Genomic DNA, 22,090 nt, shown 5'->3' with positions numbered 1-22,090 from the left:
ATCCCATCGTGGTTTTGATTTGTATTTCCCTATGACTAATGATGTTCAGCATTTTTCATTTGTCTGTTGGCCATTTGTATACCGTCTTTTTTTGTGTGTGTGAGACAGAGTCTTGCTCTACTGCCCAGGCTGGAGTGCAGTGGCGCAATCTCGCCTCACTGCAACCTCCACCTCTCAGGCTTAAGCGATTCTCCTGCCTCAGCCTGCTGAATAGCTGGGATTACAGGCATGTGGCACCACATCTGGCTAATTTTTGAATTTCTAGTGAAGACAAGGTTTTACCATGTTGGCCAGACTGGTCTTAAACTCCTGGCCTCAAGTGATCTGCTCACCTCAGCCTCTTAAAGTCCTGGGATTACAGGCAGGAGCCACTGCACCCAGGCTGTGACATGTTAATTCAGTTCCTTCGCCATTTTAAATTGGATCATTTCTCTCTTGAATTATTGAGTTGTAAGAATTCTTTGAATATTTGAGATACAAGTGCTTCATGAGATAAATGATTCACAGATATTTTCTCCCATTTCATGGATCCTCTGCACTTTATTTATGGTACCCTTTGAAGCAGAAAAGTTTTTAACTTTGATGAAGTCCAATTTATCTGTTTTTTTCTTTAGTTGTTTATGCTTTCGATGTCATATCTAAAAAGCCATTACCTACTCCAAGATAAGAACTATATATTAATGAGTAATTACTACCAAAGTTTTCTGAAACAAAACTACAGAACCATGTATTTTTATATTTAAAAATATTTAAAAATGTTTTTGAAATTACATACATTTTTACTTATATATTAAATATTACCAAAAGAGTAACAAGAACCTTTTAACACTGGTTGCCTCTGGAGACAGGGACTGGTTGGCCTAAGGAGAAAGAGACTTTAACTGTATACCCTTAGGTATTTGTTTTTATTTTGAACCATTTGCATTAACTACCTATTCAAAATATAATTATGCATAAAATTTAAATTTCTTTAAGAAGACATTCTGTATTGAATCCCAAGAACATTCTGACACAATTATCAAAAACTAAAATCTAGGCTGGGCGCACTGGTTCACGTCTGTAATCTCAGCACTTTGGGAGGCCGAGGTGGGTGGATCAAATGAGATCAGGAGTTCAAGATCAGCCTGGCCAATATGGCAAAACCCCATCTCCACTAAAAATACAAAAATTAGCCGGGCTATCTGCTACTTTCTACTCTGCGCTGTGCATACTCTTTAGACTATAAGCATCTTGAAGACACTGAACATGACCATTCCCGTTCACAAGTCCCTACAATAATAACTTGAATACTATAAAGTTCAATAAAAGTTTGAAGAATGAACAAACTGAAATCCCTTCTGAATTGTAATTCCTGCAATCAAAACTTGCTGATGATTTAATCTCTCTTGCTTTATTATGTATACTCTAGTGTACAAATGAAAACAGAATCACCTTCCACACAGTGAGCTTTAGTTGTTCCTATCTCCTATTAGTTTTTCATCAGAATAAAATGAAAAGACAGTAGTAGCAGTAGAAGTAATTTAATAATAGTAGTAGTGGCGAACTTCTTTGAATGTATACCAGTCTCTGTTCTAAAAAGACTTACATGTATTAACTAATTTAATCCTCATAAGAACACTATGAATTAGGTATGATTATTATCCCCATGAACATATTTCCCAAGCTTTTTATTTATCGTTTTGTACAGCCCTTTGGACCCAGCACTAACGAGACTGTCTACTCTTCCGGCTTAGATTAGGAAAGACATTGAAGGGCGCATTTAAGTAGCCATATACTCAAGTGATCCACAAGAAAGGGATTCTTGGGAGGGTTATAGCTAGAAAGACAGATGCCTATAACTGGGGAAATGAAATCCTTCCATACAACACAAGGCACATATTAGATGTTCTATAAATACTAGCTCTTCCCTCCCTCCCTTCTTTCCTTCCTCTGTTCGGCCTTACCTACCTTCCTTCCTCCCTTCCCTCTTTTCTAACAGAACTCCTTTTAGGTCTCTAAGACAATTATTTCTGTGTTTGTTTAAAATTTGTCCCCCCAACAAAAGTTCACAAAGGTGGTGGGCATGATGGCCATGTTGATGGCTCTATCTCCCAGGCCTACAGTTTTGGACACATAACAGGCTCTCAAATATTTAAATGAATGAGTGAATGGAAAAGAGAAGAAAGGGGAGAAAGGAAGAAAGGGGTGCTGGATGGTCTGGCTGGCATCTTGGTTTAAATACTCATTCATTCTCTCTCTGCCACACAGCAATATGATAGGTCCACTGGTAAAGCTACTTAATGACCAAGACACAACACTGCCGTATAGACTCAGGCAGTACTGCCACTGGAACACCATGCACTTATACCTCCCACCTTCCTGTACCACTTCTGCCCAATTTTCTCACACTTGTCCCCTGTAGTTCCATAAAAGGTCAAGCTATAAAGCAAAGCATGCATAGCAAGCTTAGGTAGAAGGTCACTTGTAATCCCTTTTATGCCTTGCTCTCTGGAACCCCTCTTAACTGAGTACATGGGACCCCAACATGACTAATATGAGTTTTTCTCATTTCTTAGTTTTCCATTCTGAACTAGTCTGAACAGCTAACCATCGGCCATTGCAAGTGGTGGCAGAATTTAGCAATAAAGTCTGGGTTATGAACACATCTGGGAGCTCAGAAACTCCTTGGCAACGCTGTAACTTTCTCTTTAATTTACATTCACATGCCCAGAAGTCCGACCAAAAAGTTAAGGAAAATGAAAATTCTCAACATCCAAACCCAGCCACAGCTAACACATGCACAAGCACAAAAATCTGCCCCAATTCCTCCGGTCATCTCTTGCCCTTGACCTTGACAGATACAACCCTCTAAATAAACCTCTAACTATAAACACTTGTCAATGGCACTTTCCTTCTCCAAGAAACATAACCCCAAGAAGCAAAATACACTTATCCCATGCCATGCATACACTTTCTAAAACTGTATCCAACACAATCCAAAGCTCAAAAAGCAAGTAAACAGACGCAAGTCAAGTTAGATGGAAGCAATTTTCCCATCAAATACTCTTCCAAAGCTCTATGATAAATTGCTCATTCAACCACTTCTGTCACATCCAATTAGGTGTGAATCACATTTTTATTTACACTTACCTCTGCCACTCGGTGGGTGGAACTAAACCGAGGTTGTGAACCAGCCAAAACGCAGTGTTGGTGGGTGGCATTGAGATCATCTACAGGAAAAACACCAGAAATTTATAAAACCATATTTATTAGTCAGTATATACTATATATTATTTAACTAAAACACAAAGTAAACAGTAAATCCATCTTTCAAGAAATGACAATAACCAAGGAATCAACACTTACCTTGTATTCTTTAATCAATCCCTTATAAGTAGGTGACTATATATATGTGTATATATATGTTCCATTATATATGTATCTACTTATAAGTAGAGATTACATATGTAGATATATAACAAGTGTAACAATACAAATATAAGTATATAATAAATATGATATACTTACATATACTTATACATACACAAGTATATGTAAGTGTAAGTAGATATATAATCATATGTCTATAATTAAATATGTATATATTCTATCATACAAAGTATGACACTTTGAAGAGTGAAAGGGGGTGCTATTTACCATTATTCCAGAACAACAGGTATAAACCAGGACTGCCCTCAGCAAACAAGATATAGGGTCACTCTGCTTATTTGTGGTCCTATAATGCCCACCCACTATAAAATTCACTATGTATGGATTGAGCTTCTTTCACTTTCTCATGACACATCTACTTCTACTCTTTAGAATAAACCAGAATTTGGAGTTGAACACCTTTCATCTGAAAAATCTGCCTCTTTCCTTCTGTAATCAAAGTATCAATTTTGCCCTAACAATTTTCCAGGCAACAAACTAACCAATTCAGCATGTTGCATGTTTGGCTCTTAGAACAGAATTCAAGTCTAGGGATTCACAACCCAAGAATGAAGTAGGTGGTGAATTCATCAGTTGAAGAATATTCCTAAAACCACAAGCAGTGGGAGAAAAACCAATGACCAAGTTGTTGCAGATCCTGAGAAATGATACCACAAGTCAGGCAAAATCTATACAACCTCTGCTTAGGACATGACTTCCTCTAGTACAAAAAAAAGAGAGTTGTAATGTTTCCAGCAATGATATCCTATACAGGCAATACAAGATTTTAATCAAGATACCAGAAATGATAATGACTTAAACTAAGAGGCAAATGCCACCAGGCCCCTTATGTGTCAGCAAAAACAACCTACAATATCATCTCTAAACATAGAAAGGAAATGCAAAATATTAAGGCAGGATTTCCACTTAGGAATTTGTGAAGTAACAGTGACAAGATATACCCTTCTGCCTTAAACAACTACAAAACAAGCCAAAAATATGAATCAAAGGTTTCAGCAAGATATAATCCCATGGAGAAGAGAAACAAAATAGGTGAGAGACGCCTACAATTGCCTTAACTTTCTCCATGGAAATGGTTTCAACGCCACAGAATAAAGAAAAGGAAGTCAAAACTCAGTCTCTGTTTCTTTCTTGCCAAGTTGAGAAGACAAAGATTGGAGTATAGGGAGGCCAAGGCCATAGGGCCTTGAAAGGCAGAATGCTGAAACAGAAACAGATATACAGAGAGAGAGCAAACAGAGATTGCAGAAGGGTTCCCTTAAGTATTTGGAAGAGCACTGACCTGTGCATGTATGAATAAAAAATACCCAAGGGCCATAAAAAGAAGCATCAGAATGCAGCAGGTGGAACCAATTTCAGATCTCACACACAGCTAGGAGTATTTTATGATCCCAGCAGCCAAAATGGCTCTCACTACGAGATACTAGAAAATCCTTAGGAAAGCATCACTGCGGAAGTAGGGCTAAATGAGTCCTAGGTTAAATGTTGCTCTAGTCCCACCTAGCAAGGCTTAAAACTAAGCCTCGAAAGGATCCAACTTCTGGCCAGGCACAGTGGCTCATGCCTGTAATCTCAGTACTTCCGGAGGCCGAGGTGAGTGGATTACCTGAGGTCAGGAGTGCGAGACCAGCCTGGCCAATGTGGTGAAACCCTGTCTCTACTAAAAATACAAAAATTCACTGGGCATGGTGGGAGGTGCTTGTAATCCCAGCTACTCGGGAGGCTGAGGCAGGAGAATCACTTGAACACAGAAGGCAGAGGTTGCAGTGAGCCGAGATCGTGCCATTGCACTGCAGCCTGGGAGACAAGAGTGAAACTCCATCTCAAAACTAACAAAAAAAAAAAAAAAAAATCTAACTTCTTCTTAGTAATTTAATTATTCATTAGAGCAAAAGCCAAAGTATGTAAAAGTGTATAACAAAATCAGGCACCCAACAAATACTATGTGCAATATCCAACATCCATTCAAAAAGTAACAGAGAAATGAAAGATACACACACACACACACAATATGCGAGATAGTCACATCTCTCTTTTCTTCTAAATGTACATGTCTGCCCTTTCAGATATATATAAGTGAAGCTTCTAAAGGTTAAACATGTAGTATCTGAAACAAAACTCACACTGAATGAGATGAACAGCAATTTGAAACTGCAGAAGAAAAGGTCAGTGAACTAGAACACATAAAAAATAAAAACTATGCAAAACAAAGTGGCTAAAGAAAAAAGACTACAAAAATATGAAAGAGCATAAGTGACCTCCAGGACAATATTAAGCCATTTAATGAAAATTTAATTTGAATTCTAGGGAAGGAAGAGTGACAAATACATACACATTTTTATAGAAACAATGGCCAAAATTCACCAAATTTCATGAAAACTATAAACCCAGAGATCCAATAAGCTCAATGAATTCTAAGCCAAAAAAATGATATAAGACTAAACTAAAGCATGTCATAATGAAATGTCTTAAAATTAGTTATAAAGTGGAAATGTTAAAGGCAGTCAGTAAAAGAGACATTAAATACAGAGGGGCAAAGATTAGAATGACAGCAGACTTCTCATCAGAAGCTATAAAACTCAGAAGACAACTAGGTGACAAAATACTAAAGGAAAAAACTGTCAATCTACTATTCTATACATAGTGAACACCCTTTCTAAAATAAAAGTGAAATAAAGACTTTTCAGAAAGAAACTGAAACAATTTATATTCAGTAGATTTACACTATAAGAATTGTTATGAAATTCTACAGGCAAAAGAAAAATAATATCAGAAGGAATTTAGATATGCTGAAAGGAATAAAAAGTAACATAAGTAAAAAATATCAGGAAAGAATAAATGCCTGTTTAAATCCAAAATAATAACAATGTATTGTGAGGTTTATAACATATGCAGACATAAAACACAAGAAAAAGCACAAAAGACAGGAGGATGGAACGAAAAGTGGTACAACATTCAAAGTTACATTGTGGTAAGTCAAAGACGTAAAGATATTATAAAACCAAGAGCATGGCTCTCAATGACATGTAATTTTGTCATTCCTCACTCTGGAGAGACAGACTGGAAATAGAGAATGACAATTTATCAGAGTAAAAAACAAGAAGCAGCAACATGCATGGGAACCAGTACCAGGGTAGAAAAATCGTAACTGTAACTACTGAATTGCTGGAGATTAAATGTAGACAGGACTGAGAGTTAAAAAGTCCAGGGGAGCTCAGTCTTAGGGAACTCCCAGACTTTTGTGAGTTTTATCTCCAAAAGCTCTAACAGGTTCTCACAGTGAAGATCCAAAAACATCTTCTCATGCTTCTGGCAGAAGGAAGGGAAAAAATAGCCACTTTATTTATTTATTTATTTATTTATTTATTTATTTTCTCAGGAGACAGGGTCTCACTTGTCATCCAGGCTGGAGTGTAGTGGCATGAACATACCTCAATGCCACCTACAACTCCTAGCCCCTGCTAGGCATCCTATCGCAACTAAGAGTGAGAAAAAAGAAAATGAGAAGCATTTGTGAGGTTCACAATTCACAGGCATAGACTTACTAAAAGACTGAGACTTAATCATAAGATTATAGAATGCTTCCCCTCCCAACTTACCTTACCACTGCATTATTACTTCAGTTCCTTTTATCCAGTATATCTCATCTGCCTATCAAGAAAAAATTACAAGGCCTTCTAGATGGCAAAAAAAAAAAAAAAAAAAAAAATAGTTTGAAAAAACTGAGCAAAAATCAGAACCAGAGTCAGAAATGGCAGAAATTAATTATCAGAAATGTTTTTTAAACTATGATTACTATTCTAAGGACTGTAAAGGACAACGTAGACAACATGCAAGAAAGACTCAAAAACACAGTGCTGGAAATCAATAACATTGTAACAGAAATGAAGAAGGCCTTTAGTGGGCTCATTAGAGAACTGGGCAAGTTAGATGAAAGATCTCTGAGCATGAGGATATATTAAGAGAAACTTCCAAAACTGAAAAGCAAAGAGAAAAAAGACTGAAAAACAAAAGAAAAAACAAACAGAAGTATATTATACAAAAGGTATAATATATGTATAATGGGAGTAACAGAAGGAGAAGAAAGAGGGAAAGGAACAGAAGAAAATTAGAAGCAATAATAACTAAGTATGTTCTTAAATTAATGTTAGACACCAAACTAGAGACTCAGAAAGCTCAGGAAAAAAAAAAAAACCTACACCTAGGCATATTATATTCAAACTGCAGAAAGTCAAAGATAAAGAATTTTGAAAAAAGCCAGAAGGGAAAAACAGCTTATCTATAAAGGAGCAAAAAAACCCAAAAAATTTGACATTTCTTCAGAAACCAGGCAAGCAATATAAAAGTGAAGTGAAATACCTAAGGTGTTGAGAGGAAAAAAAACAGCAACCTAGAATTGTGGATCCTACAAAACTATCCTTCAAAAGTAAAGGAGAAACAGACCAGGTGTGGTGGCTCATGCCTGTAAACCAAGCACTTTGGGAGGCCAAGGCAGATGGATCACTTGAGGTCAGGAGTTCAAGACCAGCCTGACCAACATGGTAAAACCCCTTCTCTACTAAAAACACAAAAATCAGGTGGGCGCAGTGGCACACACCTGTAATCCCAGCTACTCAGGAAGCTGAAGCAGGAAAATCGCTTGAACTCGGGAGCTGGAGGTTGCAGTGAGCCGAGATTGCGCCACTGCACTCCAGCCTGAGAGACAGAGTAAGACTCTTGTCTCAAAAAAACAAAAAGACATTTACAGGGGTGGAGCAAGATGGCCGAATAGGAACAGCTCCCGTCTCCAGCTCCCAGTGCGAGTGACACAGAAGACAGGTGATTTCTGCATTTTCAACTGAGGTACCGGGTTCATCTCACTAGGGAGTGCCAGACAATCGGTGCTGGTCAGCTGCTGCAGCCCGACCAGCCAGAGCTGAAGCAGGGCGAGGCATCGCCTCACCTGGGAAGCACAAGGGGGAAGGGAATCACTTTTCCTAGCCAGGGCAACTGAGACACACAACACCTGGAAAATTGGGTAACTCCCACCCCAATACTGTGCTTTACCAAGGGTCTTAGTAAACGGCACACCAAGAGATTATATCCCACACCTGGCCAGGAGGGTCCCACACGCGCAGAGCCTCCCTCATTGCTAGCACAGCAGTCTGTAATCTAAGGGCAAGGCAGCAGCAAGGCTTGGGGAGGGGTTCCCGCCACTGCTGAGGCTTAAGTAGGTAAACAAAGCCACTGGTAAGCTCGAACTGGGTGGAGCCCACAGCAGCTCAAGGAGGCCTGCCTATCTCTGTAGACTCCACCTCTGGGGACAGGGCACAGCTAAACAAACAAACAAAAAACACCAGAAACCTCTGCAGAAATCCTCGATAAAATACTGGCAAACCGAATCCAGCAGCACATCAAAAAGCTTATCCACCATGATCAAGTGGGCTTCATCCCTGGGATGCAAGGCTGGTTCAACATTCGCAAATCAATAAACGTAATCCAGCATATAAACAGAACCAAAGACAAAAACCATGTGATTATCTCAATAGATGCAGAAAAGGCCTTTGACAAAATTCAACAGCCCTTCATGCTAAAATCTCTCAATAAATTTGGTATTGATGGAATGTATCTCAAAATAATAAGAGCTATTTATGACAAACCCACAGCCAATATCATACTGAATGGGCAAAAACCGGAAAAATTCCCTTTGAAAACTGGCACAAGACAGGGATGCCCTCTCTCACTACTCCTATTCAACATAGTGTTGGAAGTTCTGGCTAGGGCAATCAGGCAAGAGAAAGAAATAAAGGGTATTCAGTTAGGAAAAGAAGAAGTCAAATTGTCCCTCTTTGCAGATGACATGATTATATATTTAGAAAACCCCATCATCTCAGCCCAAAATCTCCTTAGGCTGATAAGCAACTTCAGCAAAGTCTAAGGATACAAAATTAATGTGCAAAAATCACAAGCATTCTTATACACCAGTAACAGACAAACAGAGAGCCAAATCATGAATGAACTTCCATTCACAATAGCTTCAAAGAGAATAAAATACCTAGGAATCCAACTTACAAGGGATGTAAAGGACCTCTTCAAGGAGAACTACAAACCACTGCTCAGTGAAATAAAAGAGGACACAAACAAATGGAAGAACATACCATGCTCATGGATAGGAAGAATCAATATCATGAAAATGGCCATACTGCCCAAGGTAATTTATAGATTCAATGCCATCCCCATCAAACTACCAATGACTTTCTTCACAGAATTGGAAAAAACTGCTTTAAAGTTCATATGGAACCAAAAAAAGAGCCCGCATTGCCAAGACAATCCTAAGTCAAAAGAACAAAGCTGGAGGCATCACACTACCTGACTTCACACTATACTACAAGGCTACAGTAACCAAAACAGCATAGTAATGGTACCAAAACAGAGATATAACCAATGGAACAGAACAGAGTCCTCAGAAATAATACCACACATCTACAGCCATCTGATCTTTGACAAACCTCAGAAAAATGAGAAATGGGGAAAGGATTCCCTGTTTAATAAATGGTGCTGGGAAAATTGGCTAGCCATAAGTAGAAAGCTGAAACTGGATCCTTTCCTTACTCCTTATATGAAAATTAATTCAAGATGGATTAGAGACTTAAATGTTAGACCTAATACCATAAAAACCCTAGAAGAAAACCTAGGTAATACCATTCAGGGCATAGGCATGGGCAAGGACTTCATGTCTAAAACACCAAAAGCAATGGCAACAAAAGCCAAAATTGACAAATGGGATCTAATTAAACTAAAGAGCTTCTGCACAGCAAAAGAAACTACCATCAGAGTGAACAGGCAACCTACAGAATGGGAGAAAATTTTTGCAATCTACTCATCTGAGAAAGGGCTAATATCCAGAACCTACAAAGAACTCAAAGAAATTTACAAGAAAAAAACAACCCCATCAAAAAGTGGGCAAGGGATATGAACAGACATTTCTCAAAAGACATGCATACAGCCAACAGACACATGAAAAAATGCTCATCATCACTGGCCATCAGAGAAATGCAAATCAAAACCACAACGAGATACCATCTCACACCAGTTAGAATAGTAATCATTAAAAAGTCAGGAAACAACAGGTGCTGGAGAGGATGTGGAGAAATAGGAACACTTTTACACTGTTGGTGGGACTGTAAACTAGTTCAACCATTATGGAAAACAGTATGGCGATTCCTCAAGGATCTAGAACTAGAAGTACCATATGACCCAGCCATCCCATTACTGCGTATATATCCAAAGGGTTATAAATCATGCTGCTATAAAGACACATGCACACGTATGTTCATTGCGGCACTATTCACAATAGCAAAGACTTCGAATCAACCCAAATGTCGATCAGTGACAGACTGGATTAAGAAAATGTGGCACATATACACCATGGAATACTATGCAGCCATAAAAAAGGATGAGTTTGTGTCCTTTGTAGGGACATGGATGCAGCTGGAAACCATCATTCTCAGCAAACTATCGCAAGAACAGAAAACCAAACACCGCATGTTCTCACTCATAGGTGGGAACTGAACAATGAGATCACTTGGACTCGGGAAGGGGAACATCACACACCGGGGCCTATTATGGGGGGGGAAGGGGGAGGGATTGCATTGGGAGTTATACCTGATGTAAATGACGAGTTGATGGGTGTTGACGAGTTGATGGGTACAGCACACCAACATGGCACAAGTATACATATGTAACAAACCTGCACGTTATGCACATGTACCCTAGAACTTAAAGTATAATAATAAAAAAAGAAAAAGAAAGAAAGAAAAGATTTTTTAAAAAATGTTTCAGACAAATAAATATTCAGGGAATTTGTTGCTAGTAGACTTATATTGCAAGAAATTTGTCAGAAGAAAAATGATATAGGTCAGAAACTCAGATCTACATAAAGATAGGAAGAGACTTTGAGATGGAATAAGTGAAGGCAAAATAAAAACCATTCTTTTTCTTACCTTTAATTGATAGAAGAGATAACAATTTATTCACAATAATAACAACAATGTATTCAATTATGTATGCCACATATATATATATATATGTGCCTATGTATGCTTATTTATAACTGAAATTAATGATAGCAATGAGTATTAGAGATGAGAGAAAAAAATTAGGAATATTTTATTTTACTGTACTTGCACTATCTGTGAAACAGTATAGTGTTATTTGAAAGTGGACTTGGAACACTTGTAAATGTATACTGCAACCTCTAGGTCACTACTTAAAAAAAAAAATATGTAATTGATATGCTAAGAAAGGAGATGCAATGAAATCATGGAATACTCAAAACTAAAAAAGCAGAAAAAGAGTGGAAGACCAAAACGGGAAACACAAGACAAAATATAGAAAACTTAACAAATATGGTAGATATTAATCCAAGTGTATCAATAATCACTTTAAATGCCAGTGGTCTAAATATACACATTAAAAAACAAGTGATTATCAGAATGGATAAAAAAACAAGGCATATGTTGTCTACAAGAAACTCAATTCAAATATAAAGATACACAGAGATTAAACTTAAAGAAATGAAGAAGATAGATACACTATGCTAACATTAACCTAAAGAAAGTTGGAGTGCCTATATTAATTTCAGACAAAGCAGATTTCAGAGCAAAAATAAATTATCACAGAGAAAAAAGGGTAGTACATAATGAGAAAGGCGTTAAATTCTCCCAGAAGATGTAACAGTCATTAACATGTATGCACCCAATAATAGAGCATCAAAATGTATAGGGCAAAACCTGACAGAACTGCAAGGAAAAACAGACAAATCCACTACTATAACTGGAGACGTCAGCATCCCTCTCTCAGAAAAGGACAGATACAGCAGGCAGAAAATCATTAAGGACATAGTTGAACTCAACAATACCATCAGTCAATTGAATATAACTGACCTACATAGGCTATTTCATTCAACAACAGCAGAATACACACTAATATCAAGCTCACATGGAGCATTCCCCAAAATGGACCACATTCTGGGTCATAAAACACACATTACCAAATTTAAAAGAATGAAAATCATACAATGTCTGACCTCAGGCCAGAATGGAATTAAACTAGAAAACAATAACAGAAAGATAGTTGGAAAATTCCCAAATACTTAGAGATAGAACAATATACTTCTAATAATCTGTGGGTCAAAAAAAACTTAAGAAAAATGAACTAAATGAAGTGAAAATACAACTTATCAAAATTTGTTGGAAGCAACATCAGCACTGCTTAAAGGAAAATTTATAGCATTAAATGCCACAAATGCATAGCATTAATATACCATTCTGCTTATGTTAGAAGAAGAAAGATCTAAAATCAATAAGCTAAGCTTCTACTTTGTGAAATTAAAAAAAGAACAAATTAATCCAAAGTAAGCAGAAGAAAAGAAACAATAAAAGTTAATGTACCTCAATGAAATAAAAAACAGAAAACTAATAAAGAAAATTAATGAAAGCAAAAGCTGGTTCTTTTAAAAGATCAATAAAATTGATAAGCCTCTAGTCAGACTAAGAAAAAAAGAGACAAGAAACATATCACTAATGTCAGAAATGAAAGAGGTGACATCACTACAGATCCCATGGACATTAAAAGGATAATTTTAAAATGATATGAACAGTTATTTACCCCAAAATCTGATAACCTATACAAAATGCACAATTCCTTGAGAAGTAAAATCTGCCAACACTCATACAAGAAGAAATGAGTAATATGAATAGGCCTATCTCTATTAAAGAAATTGAATCAATAATTAACATGTTTCCAAAGCACCAGGCCCAAATATGTTCACTGTTGAGTTCTACCAAACATTTAAGGAAGAAATTATACTAATTCTTAACAATCTTTATGAGAAGGTAACACAGGGAATACTTCCAAACTCATTCTATGGGGCCAGCATCGCCCAGACAGACGTTACAAAAAGGAAAACTAAAGACCAATATTATCTCATAAGCATAGATGCAAAAATCCACATCAAAATATAAGCAAATTGAATTCAACAATGCAATGTATAAGAAGAATTATACACCATGACCAAGTGAGATTTCTCCCAGGTATAAAAAACTGATTCAACATTCAAAAATCAACTAATGTAATCTATCACACCAACAAGCCACTAGGTACAGAAAAACCATTTGACAAAATGTGATACCCATTCATGATAAAAAAAATCTCAGTAAACTAGACATAGGGAAGAACATCTTCAACATATAAAGAATGTGTAAGGAAACCTGCAGTGAACATCATACCTAGCAGTGTGAAACTAGAAGTTTTTCTGCTCAGAGGAAGAATAAGACAAGGATATCTCCTCTCAGCATTTCTTTTCAGTATCATACTGGAAGACCTGGCTGACACAGTTAAGACAGGAAAAGAAAACAAAAGGTATATGGATAGAGAAGGAAAAAATTAGAGTATCTTTGTTCACAGATTATATTATTGTCTGTGTAGCAAATTCAAAAGGATCAAAAATTTAATCTGACTTTGAACAGACCACTCTGGCAGCTTTATAGGAAAGAGGAAGAACTAAAGGGGAAACAAGAATGGAAGCAGAAGGCCAGTCAGGAAGCTGTTGCAGTAAGTCACGCAGGGGTTAACAGTGACTTGAACTGCAGAGACGGCGGAGGAGATGATGAGCAGACAACAGATTTAGAATGTTCTAGGAAAAGATAATAGGACGTACTAATGAATTAGATGAGTCAAGTCAGGAAAAAGTAAACTCAAGAGCAACTCTTGGGGTTTTCACAGCAACAACTAACTGAAGGTGAATAAGTCACAAAACCTTAGGACATTGCAGAATAATACTACAAAATGCAATTAGAGGTGAGGATGAAAACATCAGTGATACATTTGGAGTTTTAAATCCAAATATAAACACAACAATAGAGAGGATCAAAAGCCAAGACGGGCTCAGAAGTGTGACTTTAAGGGCTGATGAAGAAGGCTAAGTGGCCATTCTCTCTTCCCGTTTGCCATCTCTGAGGACATTCCTGAGCAGTTTTGGTTGATCCTGACTATGTTGCCTAAAGGAGGTTTCAGAGTCACGCAAAATAATAAAAAAGTGGAGTTTGAAGGGGGATCCCCCGGCTAGATTCCCATAAAAGACTGGGACAATTTCTAGGAAATTCATAAATGCCAGTCTGATCTACCCAAATAAAAGCCTTATTACTCCTATGCTATTAATACTGGGACCCACAGACATAATTAGGGGAAAAATCACCACCTTAATGAGCATGTTTGTTAAGTGCTTTTGTTCCACTGAGGGGAACACTGAGTCACCTAGTGACTCAGGCCAAATGGCAAACACAACACTAGAAGGTATACTTTGAGGCTTCCACCTTCATTTAAATCCTTGGCAACTCTCTAATCAAACAGTTCTTTTGAAATTGCTTCCAACTGTATCTAATCCTTTATGACTTTTAAAAAAGAAACTTGTAATTTTCATTTAAGAGCTTCTAATTTATCGAAAACTCCAAGTCTATAAAAGTGACTCAAGTTTCATGGATTGTGCATCTGAAAGGATATGCTTAAGACCTTTCCAGCTTTAAAAGATTATTCCTAATAATTTTTAGAAAAAAAAAAATTAAAGAATGTCTATTTACCAAAGCTATCTCAGAATATAGCTGAAATTTGACTGACACTGGATCCAACTGGAGTAAGAGTTTGTAGATGATGTGACAACGCACATACAAAAATAAAGGACGCTCTCACTCTTTGCTGGCTGAATGCTGCATGCCCTGGCAGTGGTGAAGACAGCTCTGGACATTCACTGTAGCATGAAATCTCATCTCATATATAAAAGACCACAGAAGCAATGCTATAATTTACGCTACGGTGACCAATTCATGTTCAAGACTTTCCTGGTTTTAATACCGAAAGTCCTGCATCCCGAGATCCCCTTGACCGCAGACGAAAAGGGCAGTTGGTCACCCTAAATTTACCCCAGCCCTTATTTCCTTGGGTTTGTTGTCACGTATGTTACCAGGGCCATTTCACCCAAATTTCTTACAGAAACAATCATGACTTTTGCTAAAGGCACTCTTGGGGTAAATAAGCCCAATACTGAAATCCAATCTTCCCAGCTTCAGACAATCACTGAAGCTTTTCATTCTTACTTACCTGTCCATTCTCATCTCTCAATCTTAATATTTATGACCTTATTTTTCCTAGATGTGGGCCATCCATGGCTGAAAACATTTTCAGAATTTGATAGCCAATGAAAGGGGGAGGGGAAGGTTCCTGGCAAGATGCCAGTATAGACACAGGCCCTGTCCCATTCCTAGATTCTCAATGAGTCAATCAATGGAACATAAAAATGGATCAAAACCTCTTCTGGCACTATATATTAGAGAAAGGTGCTCAATATGCCAGAAGTGCAAATGATTGTGCTGAATATAGTATAGGTGGAATTAGATTAAAGAAGGGCAAAGAAGGCTGACACGTGATTGTCTCTCCAAAAGAGCAGCGAGCCTGATAAACATACCAATCAAATCCTAAGTGAAATGTTCACCTCTTAACTCAGAAAGCAGAGAGCAGGAGGGCAAGGGAAGCTTACGGGGCACCCAGAGAGCAAGGCTCTTGCCTCTGTAGTGAGCATTCTATGTACACAACCTATGATACTCACTGTAGCGAGAATTCTATGCACACAATCTGTGATACGCATAGACCCCAGGATGTGTTGCTGTTATAAGCCACGACTCTGAGTACCAGGCATTGCAGAAACAAGGAACTGGAGCAACCAGCAACGATAGGAGTGGGCCAAAACCTACCATGGTTTGCTCATACTGCAAGCATCCACATAAAGACAAAAACAAGTGCTTAAGCACACTCCAATTTATAAAATCTCTATCTGGCTGTGTAAAGACACATTTTCTTCCACCTTCAAGTAAAGGATTTGGCCAGGAATCCATACTAATCTCTCACAGAACCACTCTCAGCTACTTGCATATAAGCCAGTACTAGTCCACTTTCTATGAGGATAAAGAGGTAAGGAGTCATTGCCAGAACTGCAAAATTACTACAGTTCAAAGGAATGGAGGCACTTTGATCAAAACTGTCTTTTCTGAAAAAGGTTTACTTGAACTGACATGATAAAATTTTAGAAAATTCTCAGTTTTTCAAGAAGACGCTTGATTCAAGAGGGCACTGCATCTGTGAAAATAAGGTAAGCAGACATGAAGCTGGAACAGTATGAGATCAGGAAAAACCACTTGCAATTGATTTTTTTAATACCGTTTCTTCATTTAACATGGCAATAGAGGGACTGAACAGCAGAAAGCATGCTGCAGAAAAACCAAATTACTGAGCTGGATGAGTGAACTCAAGAGATTCTCCTATAACTCAGAAAAATATAAGAAATGAGTGATGGAAAACCTAAGACATGAGGAACAGATCCTGGAGATCAAAATGTACTTAACAGGAATCACAGAATGAAAGTAAAATACAGGCTGGGGTCGGGCGCGGTGGCTCACGCCTGTAATCCCAGCACTTTGGGAGGCCGAGGTGGGTGGATCACGAGGTCAGGAGATGGAGATCATTCCGGCGAACACGGTGAAACCCTGTCTCTACTAAAAATACAAAACAAGTAGCCGGGTGTGGTGGCAGGTGCCTACAGTCCCAGCTACTAGGGAGGCTGAGGCAGGAGAATGGCATGAACCCAGGAGGCAGAGCTTGCAGTGAGCCGAGATCATGCCACTGCACTCCAGCCTGGGCAACAGAGCCAGACTCCATCTCAAAAAAAAAAAAAAAAAGAGAAAGAAAGTAAAATACATGCCGGGCATGGTGACTCACACCAGTAATACCAGCACTTTGGGAGCCCAAGGCAGATGGATTACTTAAGGCCAGCCAGGAGTTCGAGATCAGCCCTGTCAACATGGTGAAACCCTGTCTCTACTAAAAATACAAAAAAAGTTAGCTGGGCATGGTGGCAGGCGCCTGTAATCCCAACTACTTCGGAAGCTGAGGCAGGAAAATTGCTTGAACCTGGGAGACAGAGGTTGCGGTGAGCCGAGATCACACCACTGTACTCCAGCCTGGTCGACAGAGTGAGACTCCACCTCAAAAAAAAAAAAAGTAAGATACAGAAAGATATAAGAATAATCAAAGAAACACTAGAAGAATGTTTTCCAAGGTTGTGAAAAGACCAGAGTCTGCACTATAAAATGGTTGAGCAAGGACATAAACATATTCTGTTAAAAAATTACATATAAAATACTACAAATGTCCAAACAGAAAATACAGCTTACCACAATGAAATCATATATGAAGATGGCCTCAGACATCTCCCAACATCAAATATCAGAGGTCACAGAACAATATCTATAGAGTTGGTGGTGGTGGGTGGTTTGGTTTGTTTGTTTGTTTGTTTTTTGAGATGGAGTCTCGCTCATCGCCCAGGCTGGAGTACAGTGGCACAATCTTGGCTCACTGCAACCTCTGCCTCCCAGGTTCAAGTGATTCTCCTGCCTCAGCCTCCTGAGTAGCTGGGATTACAGGCATGCGCCATCACACCTGGCTAATTTTTGTATTTTCAGTAGAGATGGTGTTTTGCTATGTTGGCCAGGCTGGTTTTGAACTCCTGACCTCAGGTGAGCCACCCACCTCGACCTCCCAAAGTGCTGGGATTACAGGCATGAGCCACTGCGCCCAGCCTCTATAGAGTTTTAAGGGTGAAAGTTTGATACTCAATAATCCTATAGCCAATCAAGGAGATATTTACAAATGAAAGGATAGGAAGTCACTCTTCCATAATGCAAAGACTCAAAGAATATGCCACGACCACTTCCCTGCCATTAGTCTTCATGAATATTATTAGAAATTACATTTTGGCTGACCAAGAGAACAATCAAGAATTTTTTTTAAATCACAGTACAAAAAGGCTAGCAGTAAGCATAAACGCAGTTAAATAATTTCATATATTGCTATTTAATTTAATGTAAGTATTACAGTTAAGACTTAAATGGAAAGATGTTTCACCTAAAATAAATATTAAAAATCTAAGTACAAAACTGAAAATTGGGTATAAGAAAATACCTGGGAAGTGGGCAGAAGGGTTGGATAAAGTAAATGTTAAGAAAAACACTAACACCTCAACAGAAAAATGAGCAAAATACGATCAGCCAATGAATAACAGAAAGAAGTAAACAGTGGCCAACAAAAATAAAAAATGTTCAACCTCATGAATAAAGAAATGAAATTTAAAATAACAGCAATATTTTCACCCATCAAAGTGGCAAAAATATTTGTAAATTGTAACGCTTAGCACTGTATAAAGTAGGGTAAAGGAGGAAGTAAAGGTGGAAGTAACTGATGATCACATTTCATACACTGCAGGTAGGAATGAAAATAAAAATCTCTCTAAGTAACAGCCTGACAATAGAATATGTACTGTGTAAATGTTCACACCATAATACCTCACCAAGGCATTCAACTTCTAGCAATATTTCCTGGGGAAATAAAGATATATATATATATAAAGAGGTTCACTGTAGCAATACATATAATATCAAAAAACTTGAATAACCAAAGTAGATTATTTTGTGACTTAAAACATTTTCTGAACTTTACTGAAGGATAATTGACAAAAATTTTATATATCTACAATGTAAAAATGTAATGTTTTAATATATATATACGTTGTGAAATGACTTCTAAAACCAATCTAATTAACATACCCATATGTTAATTATGTAAACATCTAATTAACATAATCGTGTGTGTGTATGTGTGCTAAAAACATTTAAGATCTACCCTCTTAGCTAATTTCACGTATGTAATACAATATTAATAAATATAGTTACTGCTACGGTTTGGATCTGTGTCCCCACAAAATCTCACGCTGTACTGTAATCCCCAAGGTTGGAGGTGAGTCCTGGTGGGAGGTGACTGGATCATGGAGGCGGTTTCTCATGAATGGTTTAGCATCATCCTCTCGGTGCTGTTCTCATGACAGTGAGTTCTCACAAGATCAGGTGGTTTAAAAGTGTGTGGCACGTCCCCCCTCACTCTCTCTTCCTCCTGCTCTGGCCATGTGAAGTGCTGACTCCCCCTTTTTGCTTTCCAGCATAATTTTATGAGGCCTCTCTAGAAGCCAAGCAGATGCCAGCATCCTACTTCCTGAACAGCCTGGGGAACTGTGAACCAATGAAACTTCTTTATAAATGACCCAGTCTCAGGTATTTCTTCAGAGCAATGTGACAGACTAATACAGTTACAATGCTGTACATTAGGTCTCTAGAGTTTATTCATTCTGCATAAACAAAACTTGGTATCTTTTGACCAACATCTACCCAACATCTCTCAAACCCTTGGAAACCACCATTCAACTCTGTGCATTTATAACATTGTTAGATTCCACATATAAGTAAGATCATGTGGTATTCGTCTTTCTGTGCCTCATTTCACTTAGCATAACATATTCCAGATTAATCCACATTGTCACACATGACAGGATTTCCTTCTTTTTTAAGACTGAGTAATATTTCATTATGTGTGGATAAGTGTGGGTATGTGTGTGTAGATGTAGATATAGATATAGATATACCTACCACATTTTCTTTATTCATTCATCTGTTAACAGATATTTAGGTTGTTTCTAAATCATGGCTTTTGTGAATAATGCACCAATGAACATGGGAATAAAGATATCTCTTTGAGATACTGATTTCATTTCCTTTGGATATGTATCCCAAAGTAGAATCGCTGGGTCATATGAAATTCTATTTTTAACTGTTTGAGAAACCTCCATGCAGTTTTCCACAATGACTGTAACAATTTACACTCCCACCAATGGTGTACAAGTGTTCCCTTTTCTCCACATCCTCACCAACACTTGCTATCTATTGTCTATTGTATAATGGTTATTCTAACAAGTGCGAAGTAATATCTCATTATGGTTTTGATTTACATTTCACTGATGATTAGATGTTGAGCACATTTTCATATACATGTTGAGCATTCATATGTCTTCTTTTCGGAAATGTCTATTCAAGTCCTTTGCTCATTTTTAGGTCAGGTTACTTGTTAACCTGCTATTGAGTTTTATGAGTTATTTACATATTTTGGATATGAATTCCTTATCAAATGCATGGTTTGCGAATATTTTCTTTCATTGCATAGGTGGTCTCTTCACTCTGTTGCTGTTTCCTTTGTTGTGGAGAAGCTTGATAGTTTGATGCAATCACATATGTGTACTTTTGCTTTTCCATAAGTTTTGCATTTCCGTATTTTTGCATCCCATAAGTTTTGGGATATTGTCTTTCCATTTTCACTTGTCTCAAAAGATTATTTTATTTCCGTCTTTATTTCATTTCTGGCAAATTGATTGTTCAAGAAAATTTCCACATCACTGTGGATTTTCCAATTTTCCTCTTATTATTGATTTCTAGTTTTATATCATTGTGGTCAAAAAAGATGCCTGATATGACTTCAGTCTTCTTTAATTTGTTAGTACTTACTTTGTGGCCTAACATATGATCTATGTTTGAGAATGTTTCATGTGCACTTGAACAGAATGTGTTCTTTTGCTGTGGGATGTTTTGTATATGTGTTAGGTCCATTTGGTCTGTAGTGCTGTTCAAGTCTGCTGGCTCCCTATATATTTTCGGAATGGATTTCTACTGATTTTCCAAAATGTGGTACTCAACACCCCTACTGTTCCTGTATCACTATTTATCCCTTCAGTTCTGTTAATATTTGTTTTAAATATTTAGGTCCCAATGTTGAGTGCATATATACAGTTATCCCTTGGTATACAGGAGGGATCGGTTCCAGGACTGTGTGTGTATCCACAAATCAGTGTGTACTCAGGTCCTACTGTTGGCCCTGCCGAACCTGTGTATATGGAAAGTTGGCTCTCCATACATGTGAGTTTCTAATCCCATTAATATTGCATTTTCGATCAGTGCTTGGTTGAAAACATCTGCATATAAGTGAACTCACAAAGTTCACACCGATGATTCTCAAGGGCCAACTGTCTTTACAATTGTTACATTTTCTTGATGAACTGACTCCTTTATCATTACATAATGAAATTCTTTGTATCTTGTGACAGTTACTGACTTAAATTCTATCTTGTCTGATATATGTATAGCCAGTCTCTTTTGGTTACCATTTGCATAATATATTTTTCAGTCCCTTTATTTTCAGCCTACGTGTGTTTTTAGCGAAAGTGAGTCTCTACAGTCTAATCTTATTTTTTAAATCCATTTAGCCACTCTACGTCTTTTGATTGGGAAATTTAATCCATTTACATTTAAGTCATTACTGGTAGGTAAATACTATTGTCATTTTGTTAATTGTTTTCTGATTATTTTGTCGTCCTTCGCTCCTTTCTTCTCTTGCTATCTTCCTTTATGATTTAAGAATTTTTGTCAGTGGTATGCTTTGATTCCTTTGTCTTTACCTGTTGTGTATCTACTAATCTACTACGTGTTTTTGTTTTTCCTTGTGGTTACCATAAGGTCCACATAAAACATCTTATAATAACAGTCTATGCTCATAACAACTTAACTCTGCATATAAAAACTCTGCATATTGTCCACTCACATTTTATGTTATGGATGTCATAATTTACATCTTTTATATGTTGTGCATCCATTAAAAATTATTGTGGCAGTAACTATTTTTAATACTTTTCACTTTTTAC

The 22,090-nt window shown here is 37.5% G+C and overlaps 1 protein-coding gene across 11 annotated transcripts in view; it reads right to left on the bottom strand.

Annotated features, from left to right (window-relative positions):
- Positions 1–22,090, bottom strand: part of FTO (FTO, alpha-ketoglutarate dependent dioxygenase) — a 413,322-nt gene that overhangs the window by 233,827 nt on the left and 157,405 nt on the right. For all 11 annotated transcript variants that reach the window (XM_025369992.1, XM_025369991.1, XM_025369998.1 and 8 more), the window contains one exon: positions 3,130–3,209. In XM_025369992.1, the coding sequence (XP_025225777.1) occupies positions 3,130–3,209 (80 nt within the window). The remainder of the gene's footprint in view (positions 1–3,129; positions 3,210–22,090) is intronic.

The sequence above is a fragment of the Theropithecus gelada genome, chromosome 20, assembly GCF_003255815.1.
Source record: "Theropithecus gelada isolate Dixy chromosome 20, Tgel_1.0, whole genome shotgun sequence".
Taxonomy (NCBI): domain Eukaryota; kingdom Metazoa; phylum Chordata; class Mammalia; order Primates; family Cercopithecidae; genus Theropithecus; species Theropithecus gelada.
This window is presented reverse-complemented; position numbering and strand designations above follow the sequence as displayed.